General features: G+C 51.1%; 1 protein-coding gene and 1 pseudogene across 3 annotated transcripts in view; both read left to right on the top strand.

Annotated features, from left to right (window-relative positions):
• The first annotated feature begins 273 nt into the window (after positions 1-273).
• The window catches only part of Bcl7a (BAF chromatin remodeling complex subunit BCL7A), a 35925-nt gene continuing 14811 nt past the window's right edge, over positions 274-21387 (top strand). The window contains exons 1-5 of one of the 3 annotated variants that reach the window (XM_036172382.1): positions 274-638; positions 1055-1150; positions 7957-8038; positions 12418-12514; positions 21100-21267. In XM_036172382.1, the coding sequence (XP_036028275.1) occupies positions 1059-1150; positions 7957-8038; positions 12418-12514; positions 21100-21267 (439 nt within the window). In that variant the 5' untranslated portion in view covers positions 274-638; positions 1055-1058. Of the gene's footprint in view, positions 639-689; positions 1151-7956; positions 8039-12417; positions 12515-21099; positions 21268-21387 lie in introns of those variants that run through there. The other 2 variants (XM_036172381.1, XM_036172383.1) reach the window with 2 other exon arrangements.
• LOC118572862 lies at positions 17245-17420 on the top strand (annotated as a pseudogene).

Raw genomic sequence — 21387 nt, 5'->3', positions numbered from 1 at the left:
TGACTGGTGTTGGTCTAGCTCCTCTCCAGGCACTAGCTTGCCCACATTAGGTCATCTCTTTTCCCAGCATCCACCTGGGCAAGCATTCGCTCTGGTCCAGTCGGTTTAGCCGCAGCTGCACACCCACCTGTCCCTATCCTGATTGACCGCGGTAGATTCTGCCACCCAGCTCTGTCCTGGGATCGGGGGACAGCCTCTCGAAAGTCTTTCTGGGTTGGACCAGTCCCGTTTACCTGCTGCTGCCGGGTCAGTACACTGCGCTCCCACCAGGAGCCGTTTAAGATTAATTTGTGGTCCTCTGACCTACCCCAGGGAGGTCTATCCGTGACCGGGGCAACTTCTCTCCGAAGGAAAGGAAGCCTTGCGACAATGCCAATTGCCACCGGGCTCGGGCCCCTTAAACTAGGACTCCAGTTTAGGCACGGTTGAGGCAGACGTCTTAGCTCGCACATTTCAACAAGGCAGCTAGCTAGCTTGGCCAGAGCCCGGCGCCTCAACTCTTCCCAAGATCACGAGTCCGGAACCGCCGCCTCCAACTCCGAGAAGTCAAGCGCCCGACGAGAAACTTGCACGATCGCGCCCGCGGCCACCCACCCCAGGCCAGGGCACCCACGGCCTCCCAGTCTGCCATCCCCAGGGTGTGTGTCTTGGGGCGGAGTGGGGGAAGGATCCCCACCGCACCTGCGGCCTCCGAGGGAGTCGGCGGCGCGCGGGCCAGTCCCGCGTGCTGGGAGGTCGGGGTCACCCCGGATCGGTCCCCTCCACCCGCCGGGCGAGGTCCCCGAGGCTCCCCGGGGAGGGCGGCGGCGCCCGGAGGCCGCACTCCTGGCGGCCGCGCCGCTCCCCCTCGCTCTGTGCAGCTGCCGCCCGGCGCTTGCGCACTGGGCCCCGGGCGCGCGGCGGCACCAGGCTTTGTGTGTGCGCGTATGTGTGTGAGTGTGTGTCTGTGCGCGAGTGAGAGAGCGGGCGAGTGTGGCGAGCAGGACCCGGCGGGCGCGCTCCCCCAGCCTCCCTCTCTCTCTCTCTCTCCTCTCCTCTCCTCCCTCCCCGCCAGAACCATGTCGGGCAGGTCGGTTCGAGCCGAGACCAGGAGCCGGGCCAAAGATGATATCAAGAGGGTCATGGCGGCTATCGAGAAAGTGCGCAAATGGTAAGCCGAGGCGCCGGCTCGCTCGCTCGCTCGCCCCGGCTCGCTGCACCGCGTCGCGGCCGCCGGCAAGCGGGGACCCAGCGCACAGAGCCGCGGGGCGCAGCGACCCCGGGCCCGGAGTTGGCGAGGACGCGCGGCCCGGGTCACCTGCGCCCCGCGGGGGCTGCGTCCGCTGCCCAGGTGTGCTTGGCGCGGGTCGCCCACCTGGCGCGGCGGCGGTGGCAACGGTGGCAGCGGCGGCGAAGGCGACGGCGGCTGCAACCCGGAGCTCGGAGCTCGGGAGAGGGGGGTTCGCAGCCGGCCCCAGAAGCCATTTCGTTTTTTTGTGCAAGTCACATGAAAGCGGCTTCCCGCGCGCCGGGGCCGTGATGCCGGCGGCGGCGGCGGCGGCGGGCAGAGCGCGAGCTCCATTGTGCAGCGCGGAGCGGGCCGCGGTCTCCTCCCGGGGCGACGCGGCGCCGGTGTGTCCCCCCCACTCCACCCCAACACACATACACCCCACGCCCCGACCCGCCCGCAGCTCCCCGCCTCCCAGGCCTCGGCGCCCTCGAGTCTGCGGAGTTTGCAGAGCGCGAGCCGTTTAAATTTAGCGCTTTTGGGCAGCCTGGAGCGAGGGCTCCGGGCGAGGAAGGAAGATGGGGGCGAGCGCCGGGAAGGTGGTGGTGGCGCGGCTGGGAAGCGGGGCACCCATGGCTCCCACCCGCTCCGCGCGGTGCCGGGAGCTCGGGTGGGGGGGGGGGGGACGCGATGTTTTTGCTGCCACAAGCCAAGTCCTGGGCCCGTGTCTGCCTTCTCCAAGCTGGAGCTGGTGTTTGTTTTGCGGAGAGAGCGAGCGACCGTTGTTTTTGTTCTCTGCACTGGGGGAGGAGGAGGAGGGGGACCGCGAGATTCGGTGTGGGCCGTGCGTGTTTTTCAAGCTCAAAATTAGATCGTGCCCGGCGTGGCCTCGTTATAATTAGTAGGATGGAACATTTTCACGGGCCTCGTCGGGATCTGCCTTCCAAGGCGGCCCCAGAGGCCAGGCCTGAGGCGCCAGTAGTCCACCACCAGGTTGGGTCAGACTTGTTGAAAACTCCTTGCTCCCTGATTTCAACTTTATTATGGTTTGGGTTTTGTTTTTTTGTTTTTTCTCACGGCTGCATCGGGGTCCGAGAGGGAGACGAGCAGCCGCGAGGGTGTCCCCGAGTGTCAGCGGCCGCGGGCTGGTCCTGTCCTTTATAGGAGGAACTGGCCAGGCCCACTGCAGGCTGTTTCCTTTTGGGGTGTCATTTCTTGAGTACCGTCTCGGTTGTTGTTGTTTTTTAAACACTACTCGGGGGCTTGTCTCAGGTCTAGTGGTGTCACAAGTTAGCTGTCCTTTTAGAGTGAAACCCAACAACAACAACAAAAAAAAAGGCAAGGAGAAAAATCAATAAAGTCCACGTGCTCCCGGGCCTCCTATGGAAAGGGCTGTCTGCGGATGGCCGGATGCCCGCCGTGGGCTGGGTTTGGCTCCAATGGGACAAAGAATTTTCACAACCGTGAGAAGGGGAGGCTTTCCAAAGTTGAGATCCAAGTCCTGGGTGCCGGGAGCTCCCCTGCTGAGCAAGGCGCCCAGGGCCCAACTGGAGCCATTTAAAAATGGCAGAAACAGCTGCAGGCCAAAACACGGAGGAAGACCAACACGGTACCCTCTCTCCTGTGGGACTCTCAAGGGAAGGCTGGGGTGGCCCCCCTCCCCTGCCTCAGTCCCGGTGCAAAGAAAGACCTGATGTGAGGGCGTGATCCCCTTCTGTCTCACCCGCCTGGAGGGTAGAAAGGGCCTGGTGTAAACTGCCTTTCTGGTCCTGGAGCTGTGACAGCTGCGGCTGGGTAGACCAGCTGCTCTGCAGGGCGGGCAGATGGAGGGATGGGGCTTTCCACCCTGCGGGCCCCAGAGCAGCATGCCTGGAGGCTTCCATCCTGGCCGGTTCACAGCCTGCCAAGCCTGGGATTGGAGTGGGGGATGTGGCTGCCTTCTTCCCTACGTTTTTTTTTGGGGGGGAAATAAGCATGTCATGACCTCCAAAGACCTCTCCTGGTTAAGTTTCTACTTCACTGCCTTGCTGTGACCTTGAGCAGAATAAGAAACTCACTTCTCTAACCCTGGCAGCCCTAGGGGATTCGGTGCCCCCTCGCCTTCTCCAACTGTTGAGGACTGACAGATTAGTCAGGAGTCACCAGAGTACACAGGAACCCTTGTAAATGTCCTCATGTCAGGTGGACTTTGTAGAAATTTTGGTTTTGCTTCACTCCCCGTTTTTAAACAAACATGGAGGGGGCTTCCTTGAGGTGCAGAATCTAGTTTTTCCCTGTCTGTAGAACAGTCTTGCAATCCACCCTGAAGGCTTTGGGGCTGTTTATTAACTGTGGCCACCAACCATGCATTTCACCATTGGCTGAGACATGGGGTTGCCAGAATTAGCAAATGAAAATACACAGCACCCAACTAAATTTGAATATCAGATAAATAGTAAAATGATTTTTAAAAATAAACCTTTCTCCCCGGGTATGGTGGTGCATGCCTATAATTTCAGCACTTGTGAGGTAGAGGCAGGAGAATCAGGAGTTCAAGGCCAGCCTCAGCTACATAGTAAATTCAAGGCTAGCCTGGGCTACATTCAAGTTTCTCTCAAAAAAAGCAAACATAAATGCAATTTTCTGCTGAGATTAATGCTTTAGTGGTAGAATTTGAACTTAATATGCTCAGGGCTCTATGTTTTGTCTTTGGCCTGTATACACACACACACCTTTGTGTTAAGTATATTCCATGAAATACACATACCTACACATATCGAAAAGTTGTCCATTTATCTGAAAAACTCAAATTCAATGAGTCATTCTGTATTTTATCCAGAGGGGAGCTGAGGTGCCTGGCAGTCTATTCATTCCGAAAGCCCAGGGTGGTGTCTCTCCTCATACCCTCTTGGCCAGCCCTTCCCTTCCTTTGCCCTGCAGAAGAAGCCTGTGTGAGCTACCGCCTCCCTAGCCACAGTAGGCAGCTCTTTCTCATCTCCTTTCTGCCTGGTGTCCCAGCAGAGCAGGTTGGTGGGGTGTGAGGTGGCCAGAAGATGGCTATAGAAGAACAGAATGGTTGGTCCTGTTTTGGGACATTGGGCCAGACTTAGGAGGCCCCGTATATGAGTGGAAAAGACCAAGGGAGCTCAGAGCTGCATAGCAGGTATTGGTCCAGAGCCTTCCTGCTCTTGGTTCAAGGGGTCCCTTAGCAACTTACCATGAAGACAGTGGCCAGTTTGTTGGGGGCTTTCCACCCATCCCTGAGAGAGGCCATCTGAGGGACACCCAGACCCACCTGATTAGGATGAGGACAAGTCTCCCAAGGGGACAAAGACTAGCCCTGTGGTGAATGTAAACAGATGGATTTAGAGCTCTTTGGAGTCACCTGGAGCACACTGGACATCGATCCAGTAGAACCCTGGAAATTTCCCTTGGCCTTGAGAATCTGAAAATGGACTCTTGTAGTTTATATAAGAGCCTGAGCTGGGGAAGAACTTTGGAGCTATAGTCCCCCATCTGGGGCTTCCTTTCATCCTTTTATCTCAGGAACACGATTCTGGTAGACAGGGGAGGAAGCTGGTTCCGGGGGCCATGGAGGCAAGAGGGCTTGGGCTCGGGCTCGGGTGAGCGGCAGCCTGGTGGTCCATGTGAATGCCTCCAGGTGGTGAGAGAGAGGTGGGGGCTGGGAGGGAGCCAGCGTGTGTCATCTGGAGCAGGCTGTGGCTTCCAGGGCATGTGGGCCCCAGATCATGTGTTGAGAGTAGCCAAAATTCTGGTTTTTATGGCTCCCTCTTTCTTTCCTTCTTTCTCCTACTTTGGCAGTGGAGTCAGCCTTTGAAAAGTCCTAGGAGGTCCAACAGGACGTGGGTCCTGTGGGTCATTTGTTTGCTGCCCTGGCTGGGAACTGTCCTGTCCCCCCTTCCTCACCCTGGGACAGCCAGCTGTGTGTTCCCCATTGATGGGCTTGGGGCACTTGCAGGAGATCTCAGCTGCTCCCTTGAGCCAGCCCCTTTGTGAGAGCTCTGTCCCGCTTCCCAGGAGGCCAAGAGCCAAGTCCCAGGTCAGAGGTCAAAGGTCAATCCCAAGGTCAGCAGGTCAGCGTCTACCTCTTTTTGTTGTTGTTTTTTTCTCGAGACGGGTTTCTCTGTGTAGTCCTGGCTGTCCTGGAACTTGCCTCCAGAGTGCTGTTTTGTTTTGTTTTAATTCTTTCATATTTTATTTATTTCTGTCTGTGCTTGCACATAAGGGGGAGGAGAGAGCGCTCCTATTCTGTGATGCACTCGTGGAGGTCAGAGGGTAACTTGTGGGAGTAGGTCATCTCCTTCCACCATGTTGGTTCTGAGATCTAACTCAGGTCATCAAGCACCTTTACCTATGACCTACTGAGCCATCTCACCAGCCCCTATAATTATCATCATCATCATCATCGTCACCATCATCATCATCTCCATCATCACCATGCAGTTTAGAGCCATCTGGGACCTATTGTTAGCAATCATCTTGCCTCAGCCTCCCAAGTGCTGGGATTTAAGGTTGCTGAAAATTGTACGCCATCCTGCCCAGCTCCCAAGGTCAAGTCCAGAACTCTTGTCTCTGTCCCCAAAGCTCCCTCAGTTCCCACACGTAGCAATAGTCTACAAACTGTTTTCTCTCTGGGGTGACCTCGGTACCCCAGTGAAGAGGTCATCAGCGCGGGAAGAAGGAACCAGTGAGCAGCTGGTGGCCTATAATGCCTGCTAACTTCAGACATCCACCCTGGGTCCTGTCATCTTGGGAGGTCCAGAACTCTGGAGTACTTTCCAACCTGAACTATGGCTTTTGCGTTACAAGTCAATTATTTAAAAAAATAAAATAAAATTAACACCCTCCGGCTCTGAATTGGTTGATTTACTAAGACTCAGACCCAGAAAGCTAGCCCAGGGCTTGTGAGTCCCAATGGGGTGACTTTGGCCTTTTGATTCTAGAAACTTCTGTCCTCAGCTAGCCTCTAGAGTGGACTTTTCCTGTCCATGGGCAGCAGAATAGCAGAAGGTGGACCCTGGCATCAAAATCTATACTCACTCTTTGTTGTTTTTTTTTTAATTTTGGTTTTTCAAGACAGGGTTTCTCTGTGTAGCTTTGCGCCTTTCCTGGAGCTCACTTGGTAGACCAGGCTGTCCTCGAACTCACGGAGATCAGCCTGGCTCTGCCTTCCGAGTGCTGGGATTAAAGACGTGCACCACCACCGCCCGGCCACTCTTTTGTTTTACCATCAATTGTCTGCTTGACCACGACCACGGTAAAAGTTTCTGGACGGCTTGTTTTCTCATCCGTAAGATGTGTTCCTACCTTTTAGTAATCTCAGAGAAAGGAGAGAGAGGAGAGGGGTCATAGAGCTTGGCCTCTAGTACACAGTGGCCATCAGGCTTGTCAGTGAGGTTGTTCCTGGGAATGGCCCTATCGCTCCAGGTACCTTCCGAGTACTCCAGTGGACAGTGAAAAGTGAGACCCGTGGCTGTGCACTCTGCCTCCAGGAGGCAGGAGAGAGATGGAGATAGACGTCTGTCTTCACTTCACGCTTCCCCTGCTAAAGGGAGCATGGGCGGGGCCTGACAGATGCTCTGGAAAGCGTCCCGTCCAGTGCTGAGGGTTTGGATTCTCACTATGGGGTTATGAGTTCACCTCCTCAAGTCTCACTTCCTTGATCTGTCAAGTGGGAAGGTGACACCATGTAAACATCAGAGTATGTGGGTGTGGTGTTTAGCACGTGGGAGCAATTAGAAATGGTCTCTGTGAACAATGACAGCCGGGCCACAGCTGACAGGAACTTGGAGACCTGACCGGGCAGAGTTTGTGGATGGAGGTGTAGGGTTTGGTTAGCGCCCCGACCCCACCACTACCCAAAGCCTCGGTAGTGACGCGGCAGAGCCTGCCATGTGTCCCAGTAGCCTGTGAGGGGAAGACCATAGGTAAAGTCTGGGTGGAGAAGCCAAGGTCCTCACGTTGCCTGGGTAGCAGCGGGACTGTTATCATCGAAACTGCAGCCACGTCTGTTCCTCTGAACTCTCGTTTCACTGTGGGTCCCTCGAGTCAGCTGCGTTCCTTTCTGAACTCGATGAAACGTCAGGCTGCCTCCCTGAGATGGCCACGCTGGACCCCAGACTGTTGGGGTTTAAGCTCCACCTCTGCCTCTGGTGACTCCCCTCAAGTTGTGCCTACCCCCACCCAGGTACAGGGCCTCTGAATATTAAGAAGTGACACCGTCTAACAGTAATGGTCTCGCAGATGGCAGTGGCTTGGAGAGGGCGTCATTATTAATTATCCCTGATGGCCACTCCTTTCCCTTCTTACGGTCTGTAATTTCCTCCTCCTCATCTGTATCGCCGTCTCTCTCAGCAGGGCACTTGGGTTCTGTCCTGTGGGAATTTAGAACCCAGGTGACCAGGGGTCCATGTAGAGAAGGATCCATCCCCACAAGGCCAGGCTCACCTCTCAACGCCCACCCCACCCCTCCATGCCCCGTGCTGTTGTGAAGGGAAGCGGCCAGGAGGGCTTTCTCCATTCCAGGAGGGTAGGCGGGGTGAGGCTTCCATAAAGCCAAGGTTATCCCCATGGGCCCCAGCCATCAAGGACGGAGCTGGGATTCCAGCCATATCTGTGTGATCAAAGCTTGCTGTCTTAGCCCCTGGGCTACACAGACATCTCTTGTAGCTGTGACCTCTGCCACCCTCCACCCATAAGCAGTCCTGTCCAAAGCCCCCTGGTTATGGGCTCTTCCTTATTTCCTGCAGGGAGAAGAAATGGGTGACCGTTGGCGACACCTCCCTACGGATCTATAAGTGGGTTCCTGTGACAGAGCCGAAAGTTGACGACGTGAGTACATACATGTCTTCATTCCCTACCCAGGGGTGGCCACTACGTTGTAGAAGGGCTGTCGGGTTCTGTCCATGGCCTGGGGACCTAAAACCAAACTTCTTGGAAGGCTCAGAGCCCAGCCTAGGCCTAGAAAGCCCACTGGGCCTGGGTCATCAGCCTCCTACAGCCCTGCCCTAGAATCTGGCCCTCGGTGACAGGGGGAATGTCCCTAGAAAGTTGTCGTCTGTATTAAGAGCCCCACAGCCGGTCAGAGGAGACACACTTTTATATAGGGCTCACTCCCCGCTAGAGCCCTGTGCCCTCTGTGTAGGAACAGGCAGTGTGGTACCCAGGTATACAAGCCTCTGCCTTCACTGTGGCCCCATTCCTGAACACCCATCCATCTAGCAGGCCCCTCGCTCATGCGTCATACCATCATCTTACTTAACTATCTTTTTAGATCCTTTCACAAGGGGAAGACATGATCTCTAAGAGGTATAGCCACTTCCCCAGGGTCATACAGTTACGTCAAATGGAGACTCCAACTCAAGTCTCTCTGGTTTTGAGATGTATGTGTTCTCTGTTCCTGGAGAGCCTTCTATGGTAGGGGCTGTTAGCAGGCCAGGAAGGAGAGAGCCTGGTATGGGATGCCTGCACCACTTCCTAGAGGGGCTACCGGAAGGTTAAGCGGGACAGATGGGACGATGCTGCTTGTGGTGACCGTGCTGTGTCCTGGAGAAGGATGCTTACAAGCCACCAACCCACTTCCCGCCAAAAGGCCTTTGTATTTCCGGTCTTTTCCATGCCCGCCCCTGCCCAGGTTACCCGAACTTGGTGCCCTCCTCCGAGAAGATGATAGCTTGGCCCCAACTGCGTCGGAGAGCAACATGGCCACGGTTGATAAGTTTTGTTATGAGACAGCAACTGTCTCTGTAAAGATGGAGGCTAAGCTTCCCTTCCAAGGAACTTGCCTCTCCGACCTGTCTTCAATAAATAACCTGCTCCTTGAGATCTCGGGGGGGGGGGGGGGGGGGCGGCACAGGGATGGACGGACAGATGGACGGACGGACGGACACACACACACACACACACACACACACACACACACACAGTTGATACCAGGCCGGGAACTTAGGTGACTGACAACCCTTCTCATTTGGACCAGGGTTTCTGGAACCACCAAGACCCCTCATACCGTAAGGAACCAAGGCTTGGCCCGTCCACCTGTTGTAACTGGACAAAGAGCAGGGCATCCCTAGTCCTCCGAGGCCGTTCCTGGTTCCGGCCCCTGCCTGGGCCTTGCACATCATTAGGTGATGTAGAAATGCTGGCTGTGGCTGAGGAGACACGGTCCCTGCTCTCAAGGAATCTCTGATCTCGTTGGGGGAAGATAATTACAGACTAGCATGAAGCAGACATCAGGAAGGTGCCAAGTGGATCAAGGGGAGCGTGTAATATATGGGAAGGATGGGACAGCTCCCGGCCAGGCAAAGAGCACTGGCTGTAGATGGAGTCAGACAAGCCCTGGCTAACCTGTGAGGCTAGATGCATCACCTCACTGTGGGGCCTCCTGCCCTCTTCCCTGTGGAGAGGAGCCATGCCTAGCTTGCGGTTTCTGTACCCGGAATGTGCACTGTGTTGCCTGGAGAATCCTTGGCCTAGCCTAGGGTTCCGGAAATGCGAGTCCCTTTCAGCTCTGAGCCATGACAGCCGTGTGCTGCCTACCCCCTCTTTCTCTAGGGCTGAGCGTCTGGGTAAGATGCAGATTCCTGGGCCCTACCCCAGACAGTTACATTAGAATCTCCAGACAGCCAGGAACTCTGTCCATGGGGCTGGGGGTAGGGTCAGCTTCATGGTTTTAGAAAATACTCAATTAGGAGCTGGGCAGTGGTGGCGCACATCTTTAATCCCGGCACTTGGAAGGCAGAGGCAGGGGGATCTCTGTGAGTTCCAGGTCAGACTGGTCTACAGAGCTAGTTCTAGGACAGCCAGGACTAAACAGAGAACTGTCTCAAAAAATAAAAACGGGAAAAGGGCCGGGTTGTGGTGGCGCACGCCTGTAGTCCTAGCACTCGGGAAGCAGAGGCAGGTGGATCTCTGTGAGTTCTAGGCCAGCCTGGTCTACAGAGCTAGTCCAGGACAGGCTCCAAAGCTACAGAGAAACCCTGTCTCAAAAAAAACAAAACAAAACAAAAAACAGGAAAATAAAATAAAATCCTCAATTAGGACACAGTTATACCATCTTTTTTTTCTCTTTCTTTTTTTAGTAAACAATATTTTTGAAGTTTTCGTTCTTTCTAATAAGCAGAACAGTTGTCAAAATTCAGATGTTACTTTCTTTTTATTTGTTTGTGTGTGTGTGTGTGTGTGTGTGTGTCGTGCATGCATGTACCATGGCATGTGAGTGGAAATGAGGAGACAATCTGTAGGGCTCCATTCTCTCTACCATGTGGGTTCCAGGGATGCAACTTAGGTCTTCGGGCTTGACAGTAAGTGCTGAGCCCTCTCATGGGCTCCTGTTACAGAATTATAGCTGAGAAATTTGAATGACCATGGCCCTACTAACTCTGAGGTGCACATTCATTGTTTCATTTTATTTTACATTTTTGAGACAGGGTCTTGCTATACAGCCCAGACTGGTCTCGAATTCACTCTCCCCTCCCTGTCATGCTAGGATTGCAGGCTGAAGTGCATTCTTTGAAAGGGTGAATTTTTCTTTGAGGGTGCAGCTCCGTGGTAGAATGTTTGCCTAGCATGTGAGGCTCTGTGTTCTTCAAACCACACGATGCTGGGATTGCAAGTGTCTATAATGGCTCAGTAGTAAAGGCACTTGCCACCAAGCCTGATAACCTGAGTTCGATCCCTGGAAGTCCCATGGTAGAATAAGAGAACCAGTTCTGGAAAGTTACCTCTGACCTTCACCTATGCACTGGGCAACATCACCACCCCCCCAGCCCCTGCTCACAAATACAACTAAAATAAATATAGTGTAAAAATCAGTAATTCTAGCGGGGCATTGGTGGCACACGCCTTTAATGCCAGCACTCAAGAGGCAGAGGCATGTGGATCTCTGAGTTCAGGCCAGCCTGGTCTACAAAGTGAGTTCCAGGACAGGCTCCAAAGCTACACAGAGAACCCTGTCTCGGAAAAAAAAAATTAGTAATTCTATACCATTTTCATCAGTACCCATTAGCAGTACTCCCCATGCCACCAGTAATAATATGTATGTTCTGCCTCTGTTCATTTGTATCTTCTTTAAATGTTACTTTAAAAGAAAATTACTTATTTCTTAACATGTATGAATATTTTGTCTGCATGCATGTATATGCACCCCATGCATGCAGTTCCCTCAGAGACCAGAAGAGGGCATTGGATCTCCTGGAACTAGAGTTACAGATGGTTGTGAGCCACTATATGGGTGCTGGGAACTGAACCTGGGTCCTCTGCAGGAGCAGCCAGTGTTCTTAACAGCTGGGCCATCTCTCCAGATCTATTTAAATATTAATTTTGCTGCATACCTCTTCCTAAATCTGCCACCTGCATACACACACACCCCTCTTGAGTTTACCTCCCTGTAGGTAACAGTACACCTACTTTTATCCTTCCAGAGTGCCCATGCTCACTAGTGTACACATAGGTGCAGTCCCCTCAACACACCCCAACAGTGCTGGCAGCTGCATGCTCTCTCCCCCTCTTTGTCTTGGGAATATTGAGATATTTTAACATGTTCATGCCTCACAGATTGTCCTGATTAAAATCCAAAGAGAGCCGCCTTAGTCTCTGTAATTGTTGCATTGAACAATCAGACCGTCTGTGACTTATTTTAGGAGTTTTTTTTTAACCGTCACTCATAGAAACCAAAATGATTCTGTTCCTTGAGAACTGTGGGTGTGGCTCACCCTCAGAGCACTCATCTGGTATGTATGAGGCTCTGGGGTTTATCCTCAGCACCCCAAAAGCATCTTCTCCATTCCCCACTGCCTCTTTGAGTTTTCCATCCTTCCCAACACTTTGAGAAAGACAGCCCCCAAGGGGCTCAAGAGTGACCCATGTCTTGGCCATGACCATACCTGCCCTGGCCAGCATAACAGTGACCATGACCTTGCCCATAGTGTTTCCCTCCAGAAGAAGAAGTTTCCACTAGCCAGGGTGTTTGCCTGCCTGCAGGCAACAACCCCACAGACAGGTGAGATGATGTCCCAGAATCTGTCTCTCAGTGAGACTCTTTGATTCCAAGGTGGGCATAGAACACCTTGTGGGCCTCATTCAGATGCAGGCCAAGACAGCCTTCCAAGGCTTGGGGGCTCTGATTGACGGAATTAAATATTCGTGCCATTCCCTGGGCCGCTAGCGCGCACACGATTCACTGGATGGGTCTCTGCTCCATGTTTCTCTAGAAAAACAAGAATAAGAAGAAAAGCAAGGATGAGAAGTGTGGCTCAGAGGTGACTACTCCAGAGGACAGCTCGTCACCAGGGATGATGGACATGCACGGTGAGCTCCACCTCAGCCGGCCTCCCTGCCCGGGCCTCAGGAAGCCTTGAGTTGTGTTTTTGTTTGTCTAGCTGGTTTGTTCACATTCCAGGCAAAGGGTAGGAGGGCTGGGCAAGACTGCCAGGCCTCTGTGCCAAGGAGGAGCTCTTCAGAGGAGACATTTCTTTCCCTGGCATACCTAGCCAAGAAACAAAACAGAAACATCAAAATCACACCCTTTCCTTACCCAGGAAGATTGGGGAGAAGGGAGTGCGATGTGCCAGGACCCATGACTGTATTTCCCACCCTCCATTTTTCCTTTGCTCTTGGGAAACTCCAGAATGGGTTTCTGAGCAGTTCGTGGTCACCATAGGAACCCGAGCACTGCCCTCTCTTGACAGCCTAACTTCCTTGGTTGTCTGATTTTAGAAGTTGTGATGTGTGTTCGTCCTATCCATCAGGGTGAGGCTGGGGCTGCGATATAGCCAATTTCCTGTTTTCACATTGTCTGTCTGTCTTTCATCTTATTGAGAGGAAAGGCTCAAATCACCTATGGCTCCGTGAAATGTCCATAAAATGCACACACCTCATAGCCAGCCTGTTCCAAAGCACAGCATGTGCACCGCCTGTCCGGACAGGCCTCTCTTATCCCCTCCCGGGTTGCCCCGTCCCTACGAGGAGAGCCACTGTAGACATTCCAACCTGAAGTTTTGGTGGGAGATGATTAGGTTTCTGTCACTATAACAAAACGCTTGAGATGCTGCAGTTTGAAAGAGGAAAGGTTGACTTGGGCTTACGACATCAGAGGCTGAATCTGTTCAGTTGATGCTGTTGTTTTGGGGGCCTCTGGTGGGCTAGCACATCACGGTGGGGTCAGCGAGGAAGCGGAACAGGCCTTCTTGGAGATGCATGCCTATGGTCCCAGTCTTCAGGAGGGAGAGACAGGGAGATCACAGCCTGGCTTACATAGTGAATTCTAGGCCAGCCTGAGCTATAGAGTGAAACCGCATCTCAAAACCAAGGGGGTCAAGGGGACCTCTTCAGTGGCCAGAAGACCTCCCCCTAGGCCCCGCCTCTTCAAGTTTCTACTGCCTCCCGCCTGCACCAAGCTGAGGATTTTAACACATGGCCTTTGGGGACGTTTAAGATTCAAACCATATAGCAGCTTTTGATATTTATAAATCAGAAAGCCTGCTTTACTGCTGTTGTTTGAGAAGTCAGATGTTTCAGTGCTAGAAGCAGCTGGCTAGGCAGGAACAGCGGTCATCCCTTAGGGGAGACATGGACGCTCTAGCCCCCCTGGTCACCCCGTCTGTCTCCAGGCTGGCCCCACGCTTCCAGCATCTACCATACTTCTCTCCCCTACCCCCTTTCTTCTCTCCTTCTCTCTCTCTCTCTCTCTCCCCTTAGTTGGTTTATTTATTGTTTTGTTTTGTTTTTGTTTTGGAGAACAATGGCTCACTGTGTAGCCCTGGCTGGCCTGGAACTCATTGTATAGAATAGGCTGGCTTGAAACTCACACATCTAACTAACTACCTCTACCTCCCTAGTATTGGGATTAAAACCATGTGCCACCCCCGCCCATACATTTATTTATTATATGTGCACATGCCATGGCACACATGTGGAAGTCAGAGGACAACTTGTGGGAGTCATATCTTTCCCTGCACCCTGTGGGTCCTGAGGATTGAACTCGGGTCCCCAGGCTTGGTGGCAAGCACCTTTATCTACTGAGCCATTTTGCCAGCCCTGTAATGGGATTTTGTTGTTGTTGTTTATTTTATTTGTTTGTTTGGTTTTGTTTTTTGTTTTTGAGACAGTGTTTCACTCTATAGCCCAAGCTGGTCTAAATTGTATTATAAAATGTATTATGTAGCCCAGGCTGTCCTCAGGCTTGTAGTGATCTTGTCTCTGGCTCCCAGGTACTAGATACGCATCCAACTCTTGATCTTGATTTTTTTTTTTTTTTTTTTTTTTGGTTTTTCGAGACAGGATTTCTCTGTGTAGCTTTGCGCTTTTCCCGGAACTCACTTTAGAGACCAGGCTGGCCTCGAACTCACAGAGATCCACTTGCCTCTGCCTTCCAAGTGCTGGGATTAAAGGCGTGCACTACCACCGCCTGGCTCTTGATCTTGATTTTAATGTTTTGACTTTTGAAGTTTTTTAATTGCATTTATTGATTTTATGTGTGAATTGGGGAGATGTAGGAGTACTGCAGTATCAGAGGACAACTTTCGGGAGACAGTTTCTTCTTTAACCAAGTAGGTTCAAGGGATCGAACTCGGGTCATCAAGCTTGGTGACCACACCTTTACCCACTGAGCCCTCTCGATGGCCCGTGCATGCATGTGTACCTTTGGCCATTCTAACCCTTTTGTACCAGGTGGTGTCCAGTAGATTCGTTGAAGTCAAAAAGGAATTAGTGGTTCACTTGAGCTGTTGGTGCCCGCAGACACAGCCTGCCTCATCTTGAGCAGGCAGAGGCAATAAGTTCACTCAGCCTATTTTCTTATAGAACCCAGGACCACCAGCCCAAGAGTGGCACCATCCACAGTGGACTAGGCCCTCCCACATCAGTCACTAATTAAGAAAATGCCCCGGGCTGGAGAGATGGCTCAGAGGTTAAGAGCACGGACCGCTCTTCCAGAGGTCCTGAGTTCAATTCCCAGCAACTACATGGTGGCTCACAACCATCTGTAATGAGATCTGGTGCCCTCTTCTGTATATGGAAAAGAAAAAAGAAAGAAAGAAAGAAAGAAAATGCCCAGCTGGGCAGTGGTGGCGTACGCCTTTAATCCCAGCACTTGGGAGGCAGAGCCAGCCTGGTCTACAGAGCGAGTTCCAGGATAAGCTCCAAAGCTACACAGAGAAACCCTGTCTCGAAAAAACAACAATTAAAAAAAAAGAAAGAAAGAAAATGCCCTACAGGCTTGCCTACAGTCCAAACTTCCGGGGAAATTTTCTCAGTTGGGGTTCCCTCCTCTCAAATGACTCTAACCTGTGTCAAGTTGTCATAAAATTACCCAGCACCCCTCATTTACCCAAACTAACCATTCCTGATTCCCAGTCCCTGGCACCTAATCAAGGCGCCTTGTTTCTTAGTGACTTGGCTTCATCAAAACACCACGGGGTTTTGCTGCTGGTTAACGAGCAAAGAAAGACCCAAGATCCGAGAATGTAGTGGCAGCACAGGTCTGTAATCCCAGCTCTCCAGAGATGGAGGCAGAGGGATCAGGAGTTCGAGGCTGGACTACATGAGACTACGTCTCAAACAAAACAAAACGAAACAAAACAAAACAAACTAGGGTTGGGGATGTGGTTCCATTGACAGAGTGCTCACCTGGCTTGCACAAGCTCTGGGTCCTATCCCTATGTGCCAAGCGTCTGGTAACAACAAGGCTCATCTCACAGATGAAGAACTATGGCTGGGGGCGGGGGCGCGGGGGATGTCAACTCACCCCATTAGCAAGCTGGTAACTTCCAATGCTAGAGTTGACATGTACGAGCCTTCGTAGGCAGAATCTAGACTTGCTGTCTGGACTGATGGGGGAAAGAGCCAGCTCCTGGACGTAAGGAACATATCCACCTGCTCCCCATCTTTTTCATGTTAGCTCATGAACAACCAAGACCAAGGCAGGGGTGGCCAAGCATGAAGGCTTGGGGACAGCTGTGGGCCTGGCAAGGGTGTTCCGGAAGGCTGGGAAGGGGCACAGCAGGAGCTGTGGAGGTCACCCACACGGGTGTCTGTAGTCTACAGATTCAGCCATGTCAGCTGTGGACCACAGTTCCCAGGCCCGGGCCCCAACATCTACCTGGTTGGACATTAATGCTCACTGTCATTTATTAACAGAATTTCCATCACATTTGAGTCTTGACCCAGGAAAATTTTGACTTTCTTGAAGGTAAATGAGGAGAACACATATTTCAAGTCAAGAGTTCACAAGAGAATGCTTTTATGTAACTAGCATTCCAGAGTATAGTTACATGAGATCAGCTGGGCTGTGTGACTGCCTGGTGCTCCTTCCAGGTGGAGGTAAAAGAAAGACCAGGGGTTGAGAGTTGTTCTACATCGGATGGGAGGCACACATCTGTAATCCCAGCCCTGGGGAGATAGAGGGAGGAGGACCAGAGTTCAAGGTCATCCTCGGTGTCATGGGCTACATGAGACTGTCTTAAATAAAAACAAAGAAACAGCAGATAGATCTGAGGGGTCAATTCTCCCATCTGTAAGAATTTTGGTAGCAATATCAGGTAGGTAGGTACCCATGAGTCTGTTGTTGAATAATTGCAGTGTCTGGGCATGGTAGTGCACCTGTAGTCCCAACTACCTGGAAGGTGAAGCCAGAGGATTGCTCGAGACAGTAAGTTTGGGGCTAGCCTGGACCACATGGCAAGGCCTTGTTTTCAGAACATAATGGGGTAATTGTAAATGTGCTTTCTCAGAGCGTGACACATAGTAGGTACCCAGAGCTCTTGGAGCACCTTAGCCCTCCTCCTTTTTACAAGATCCTTCACATAGCACCGCCTACAGAGACAGCCTCAGATTATAGTGCTATTCGTCTTGTTTGAAACTGTCTCAATTTGAAGTCCTGGCTGGCCTGCACTCACTACGTAGGACAGGACGATCTCAGATTTTCAGTAATCCTCCTGGCTCTGCTCCTGAATACTAGGATTGTAAGCATGAGCTGCCAAGTGATAGAGTGTTTCTATAAGATCACCACTTGGGCATCTTCGGTCTAAAATGACTGTATCATACTTACCTGGCAGAGGAGGTCATGGCCTGGAAGGTGGTTTCCAAGGGCGAAGCAGGGTTCCTCCATTACACTTGTGATTTGCTGATTCACACATTACCCCAGTGATTCTCCCCAGTGTGGGAAACTCAACTGTGTAATTTGTGGGAGTTGGGGATGCATTTATGCTTTCCTCTATAAAAATTAAAAATCAAATAAAATGATTGTACCCTTGAAGGGGGTTCAGGACAAGGGGAGGTATACCCTGGGTCGCAGATCTGTCTGCACCTGAACCATTAATCCATTGCCCCATTACCTCTTATCTCTTCATCAGTCTCATTGTAGAGAAAACACTGGGGGGGAGGGGCTGGAGAGATGGCTCAGAGGTTAAGAGCACTGACTGTTCTTCCAGAGGACCTGAGTTCAATTCCCAGCAACCACATGGTGGCTAACGACCATCTGTAATGAGATCTGGTGCCCTCTTCTGTATACATAATAAATAAATAAATCTTTAGAAAAGAAAACACGGTGTGATAAGCCCCATCGACTCCCTGCTTCGGTTTTTATGAGCACTAGGCCAAATTTGCCGAGTGTTTTTTAATGTTTTGTTTGTGATTGACTTTTAATTTGCACAGAAGACACATGTCTCTTGGGTATGAAGTCTGTGGAGCCCTGACAGTTGTCTACAGTTTGGGCTAAAGTACATTTCCCCACCTAGCCGTGTTTAATCTGTACCTACCCATTTCAGCATACGTTGCCAAAGGGTGACATTAACCCAGACCCACTGTGCCATTATCTCTCCTAACAAAATTAACAATAATCCCTTAATAACTTTAAGAATCCAGACCATATGCAAATTCCCCAATTGTTCCAAAATGTGTTATAGCTGGCGCGTTCCAAATTAGATTCAATTACTTGGCGCACGTAGTACTTACTGATTAGGTCTCTTCTTTCATCCTTAGTATTCTTCCCCATTTCTCCTTCCTTTCTTTGTTTGGCTTCTTGGTCCCTCTGTGATGGGGACAGGACCCAGGGCATTAGGAAGGTAGGAAAGTATTTTACCATGAGCATATGCCAGTCCTTTTCAAATTGATTTCTGGTCCAGGGAAATAGCTTAGTATATCAAAACGCTTTCAGGGAAAGCCTGAAGACCCAAGGTTAGATTCCTGGAAAATCTGTAAATGCCAGACTGTTCTCTGACCTCCACACAGGTGTCTGCCCCTGCACACAAAATGTATTACACACCAAAATAAATAAGTGTAGGCCGGGCGGCAGCAGTGCACGCCTTTCATCCCAGCACTCAGGAGGCAGAGCCAGGTGGATCTCTGAGTTCGAGGCCAGCCTGGTTTTACAGAGTGAGATCCAGGACAGGCACCAAAACAACACAGAGAAACCCTGTCTTGAAAATAAATAGATAGATAGATAAACAAACAAACAAACAAACACTTTTTGTGCCAGGATTAAAGGCATGTGCTATACCATGTCTGGCCATAAAACAATGCTTTTTAAAAGTTTTTGGTGGGGTTAGAGTAGGAGCTGGGGAGGTGGCTCAGTGGTAAAGAGTATTTATTGGTTGCTCCTAGATAACCCAGGTTCAATTCCCAGCACCTAAGTGGTGGTTCACAGCCATCTGTAATGCCAAACCCAAGAGAGCCAATACCCTCTTCTGGCACCGGTGGGTGCCGGGCCATGCATGTGATGCAGACCTACATGTAAGCAAAACATCTATCCACATAAATTAACTTAAAATTTTTTGTGGGTGAGGCTGGAGAGACGGCTCAAGTGGTTAAGAGCATTTGATGGTCTTCCAGAGGACCCGGGTTCAATTCCCAGCACTACTCAGGGGTTTATAACTAACTCCATCCAGCTCCAGGGGATCCAAAGCCTCCATTGAGCACCTCCACCCATGTGTACACACCCACATGCACACATACAAACCTACCACAAAATTCAGATAAGGACTGTGCGGCGGTGGACGCCTTTAATCCCAGCACTCAGGAGGCAGAGGCAGGCGGATCTCTGTGAGTTCGAGGCCAGCCTGGTCTACAAAGCGAGTTCCAGGACAACCAGGGCTGTTATACCCAGAAACCTCGTCTCAAAAAACAAGACAATTTTTAAAATAAGTCTTATAAAAATGATTCCTGGGATTGGAGAGATAGATGAGTAGCTAAAGCACTTCTTGTAGAGGACTTGGGTTTTGTTTCCAGGACCGCATCAAAGCCACCTGTAAGCTGGTTTTAGGGGAACTTTTCTGCCTTCCACAAGCACCTGTTTGTGATGGTGCACAGAATTACCAGCAGGCACACACATACACAGAAGAAATAAATAAAGTAATGATTAATTTCTGGTGCTCTTGCCCCTGCCTGTCTGACTTGGAGCTCACAGAGATCCACCTGCCTCTGCCTACCCTGTGCCAGAATTAAAGGCGTGCACCACCATGCCTGGTTCCCCTTGTTATTTTGCATCAACAGGAATCTAGTCTGGAGCTTCAGGAAATGAGGTGGGATGTTGTAACACTATTTCATGGCTTGATACACAAATACCTGATTTTCTCCACCCAGAATTAAGCCTCATGGACCCCCCAAAGTTTTTTTTTTTTAAATCAGTATTTTTATTTCAAATTTTATATATATATATATATATATATATATATATATATATACACACACACACACACATATATATATATATATACACACACACATATATATATATACATACACACACATATATATATATATATACACACACACATATATATATAAAATGTACTTTGATCATATTTGTCCCATAAGACCTCCCAGACCCACTCCATCCCTCCCATCTTCCTTTCTTCCTTGTTCCCATATTTTAAAAGAAGATTTATTAATTTTTTTTTCAAGACAGGTTTTCTCTGTGTAGCCTTTGCTGTCCTGGAACTCACTCTGTAGCCCAGGCTGGCCTCAAACTTACAGAGATCCACCTGCCTCTGCCTCTGCCTCCCGAGTGCTGGGATTAAAGATGTGCACCACCACCCAGCAAGATTAATTATTTTATCTGGGCATTGTGGCGCACACATTTAATCCCAGCGGATCTCTGAGAGGCAGAAGCAGGTGGATCTCTGTGAGTTTGAGGGCAGCGTGATTTACATAGCAACTTCCAGGACAGCTAGGACTACATACATAGTGAAACCATGGCTAAAGAAAAAAGATTGATTTATTTTTATTTCATGTATGGAGGGCAGTAGGGGGTTAGAGCCCCTGGTACTGGAGGTTTGGACGTTCATGAGCTGCCATATGGATGCTGGCAGCCAAGCCTGCATCCTCTGCAAGAGCAGCCAGTATCTTGCTGAGCCGTCTCTCTAGTCCTGTGTGTCCTCAGTTTTTTGATAACCAACTGAATCTAATTTGTGCTGCTCATATACCCATGGGTGTGGCCCATCCACTGAAGCATGGTCAGCCTACCAAGGGTGACACCCTTAGAGAAAACACAGACTCTACCCCAGGAGAGTCAACAGCCCCTCCTTTCATGCTGAGATGTTGACTAGCTTGATCTTCAAGCAGCTCAAGCTACTGTGTGCCTTCATGAGCCGCTGTGGGCCTGTCAAGACCAGGAGCACTCACTGTTTTGTCTGGTCCTTCCTGCCTCGAGCTCTTTCCAATCTGCCACCATCTCTGTCTGGCAGGCTCCAGACACAGGGACCTCCTTAGTTAGCCACTACGGGGGAGGTGTTGAGAGGGGGCAATCAGGCTAGCTGTGAGACTCCCTGGCCTCACAGGCTATGAGGCCAAAGGTAATGAGGCATAGGAAAGCTGAGCCCCAGCCACACACATGCACGCTCTCGTTCCCCTCTCTTCAACAGCTATAGCATGTCAACCTGTGCTCTGTTCCTGTGCAGATGATAACAGCAACCAGAGCTCCATAGCAGACGCCTCTCCCATCAAACAGGAGAACAGCAGCAACTCCAGCCCTGCCCCAGAGCCCAACGCACCTGTGCCCAGTGATGGCCCCGAAGCCAAGGCTGATGAGGCCCAGGCCGAGGGAAAAGAGCACCCTGGAACTGAAGGTACTTGCCGTCCAGGGATGGGGCACAGAGGGGCTGCTGCTCAGCAGTCTGCAGCCAGACAAGCCAACTGGGCTGGGTTCCATCCCCAGCACCACATAAACTGAGCATATAATACATGCC

The sequence above is a fragment of the Onychomys torridus genome, chromosome 22 (assembly GCF_903995425.1).
Source record: "Onychomys torridus chromosome 22, mOncTor1.1, whole genome shotgun sequence".
In the NCBI taxonomy this organism is placed as follows: Eukaryota; Metazoa; Chordata; class Mammalia; order Rodentia; family Cricetidae; genus Onychomys; species Onychomys torridus.
Note: the sequence above shows the minus strand (reverse complement) of the source record. Positions and strands in the feature narration are given on the sequence as shown.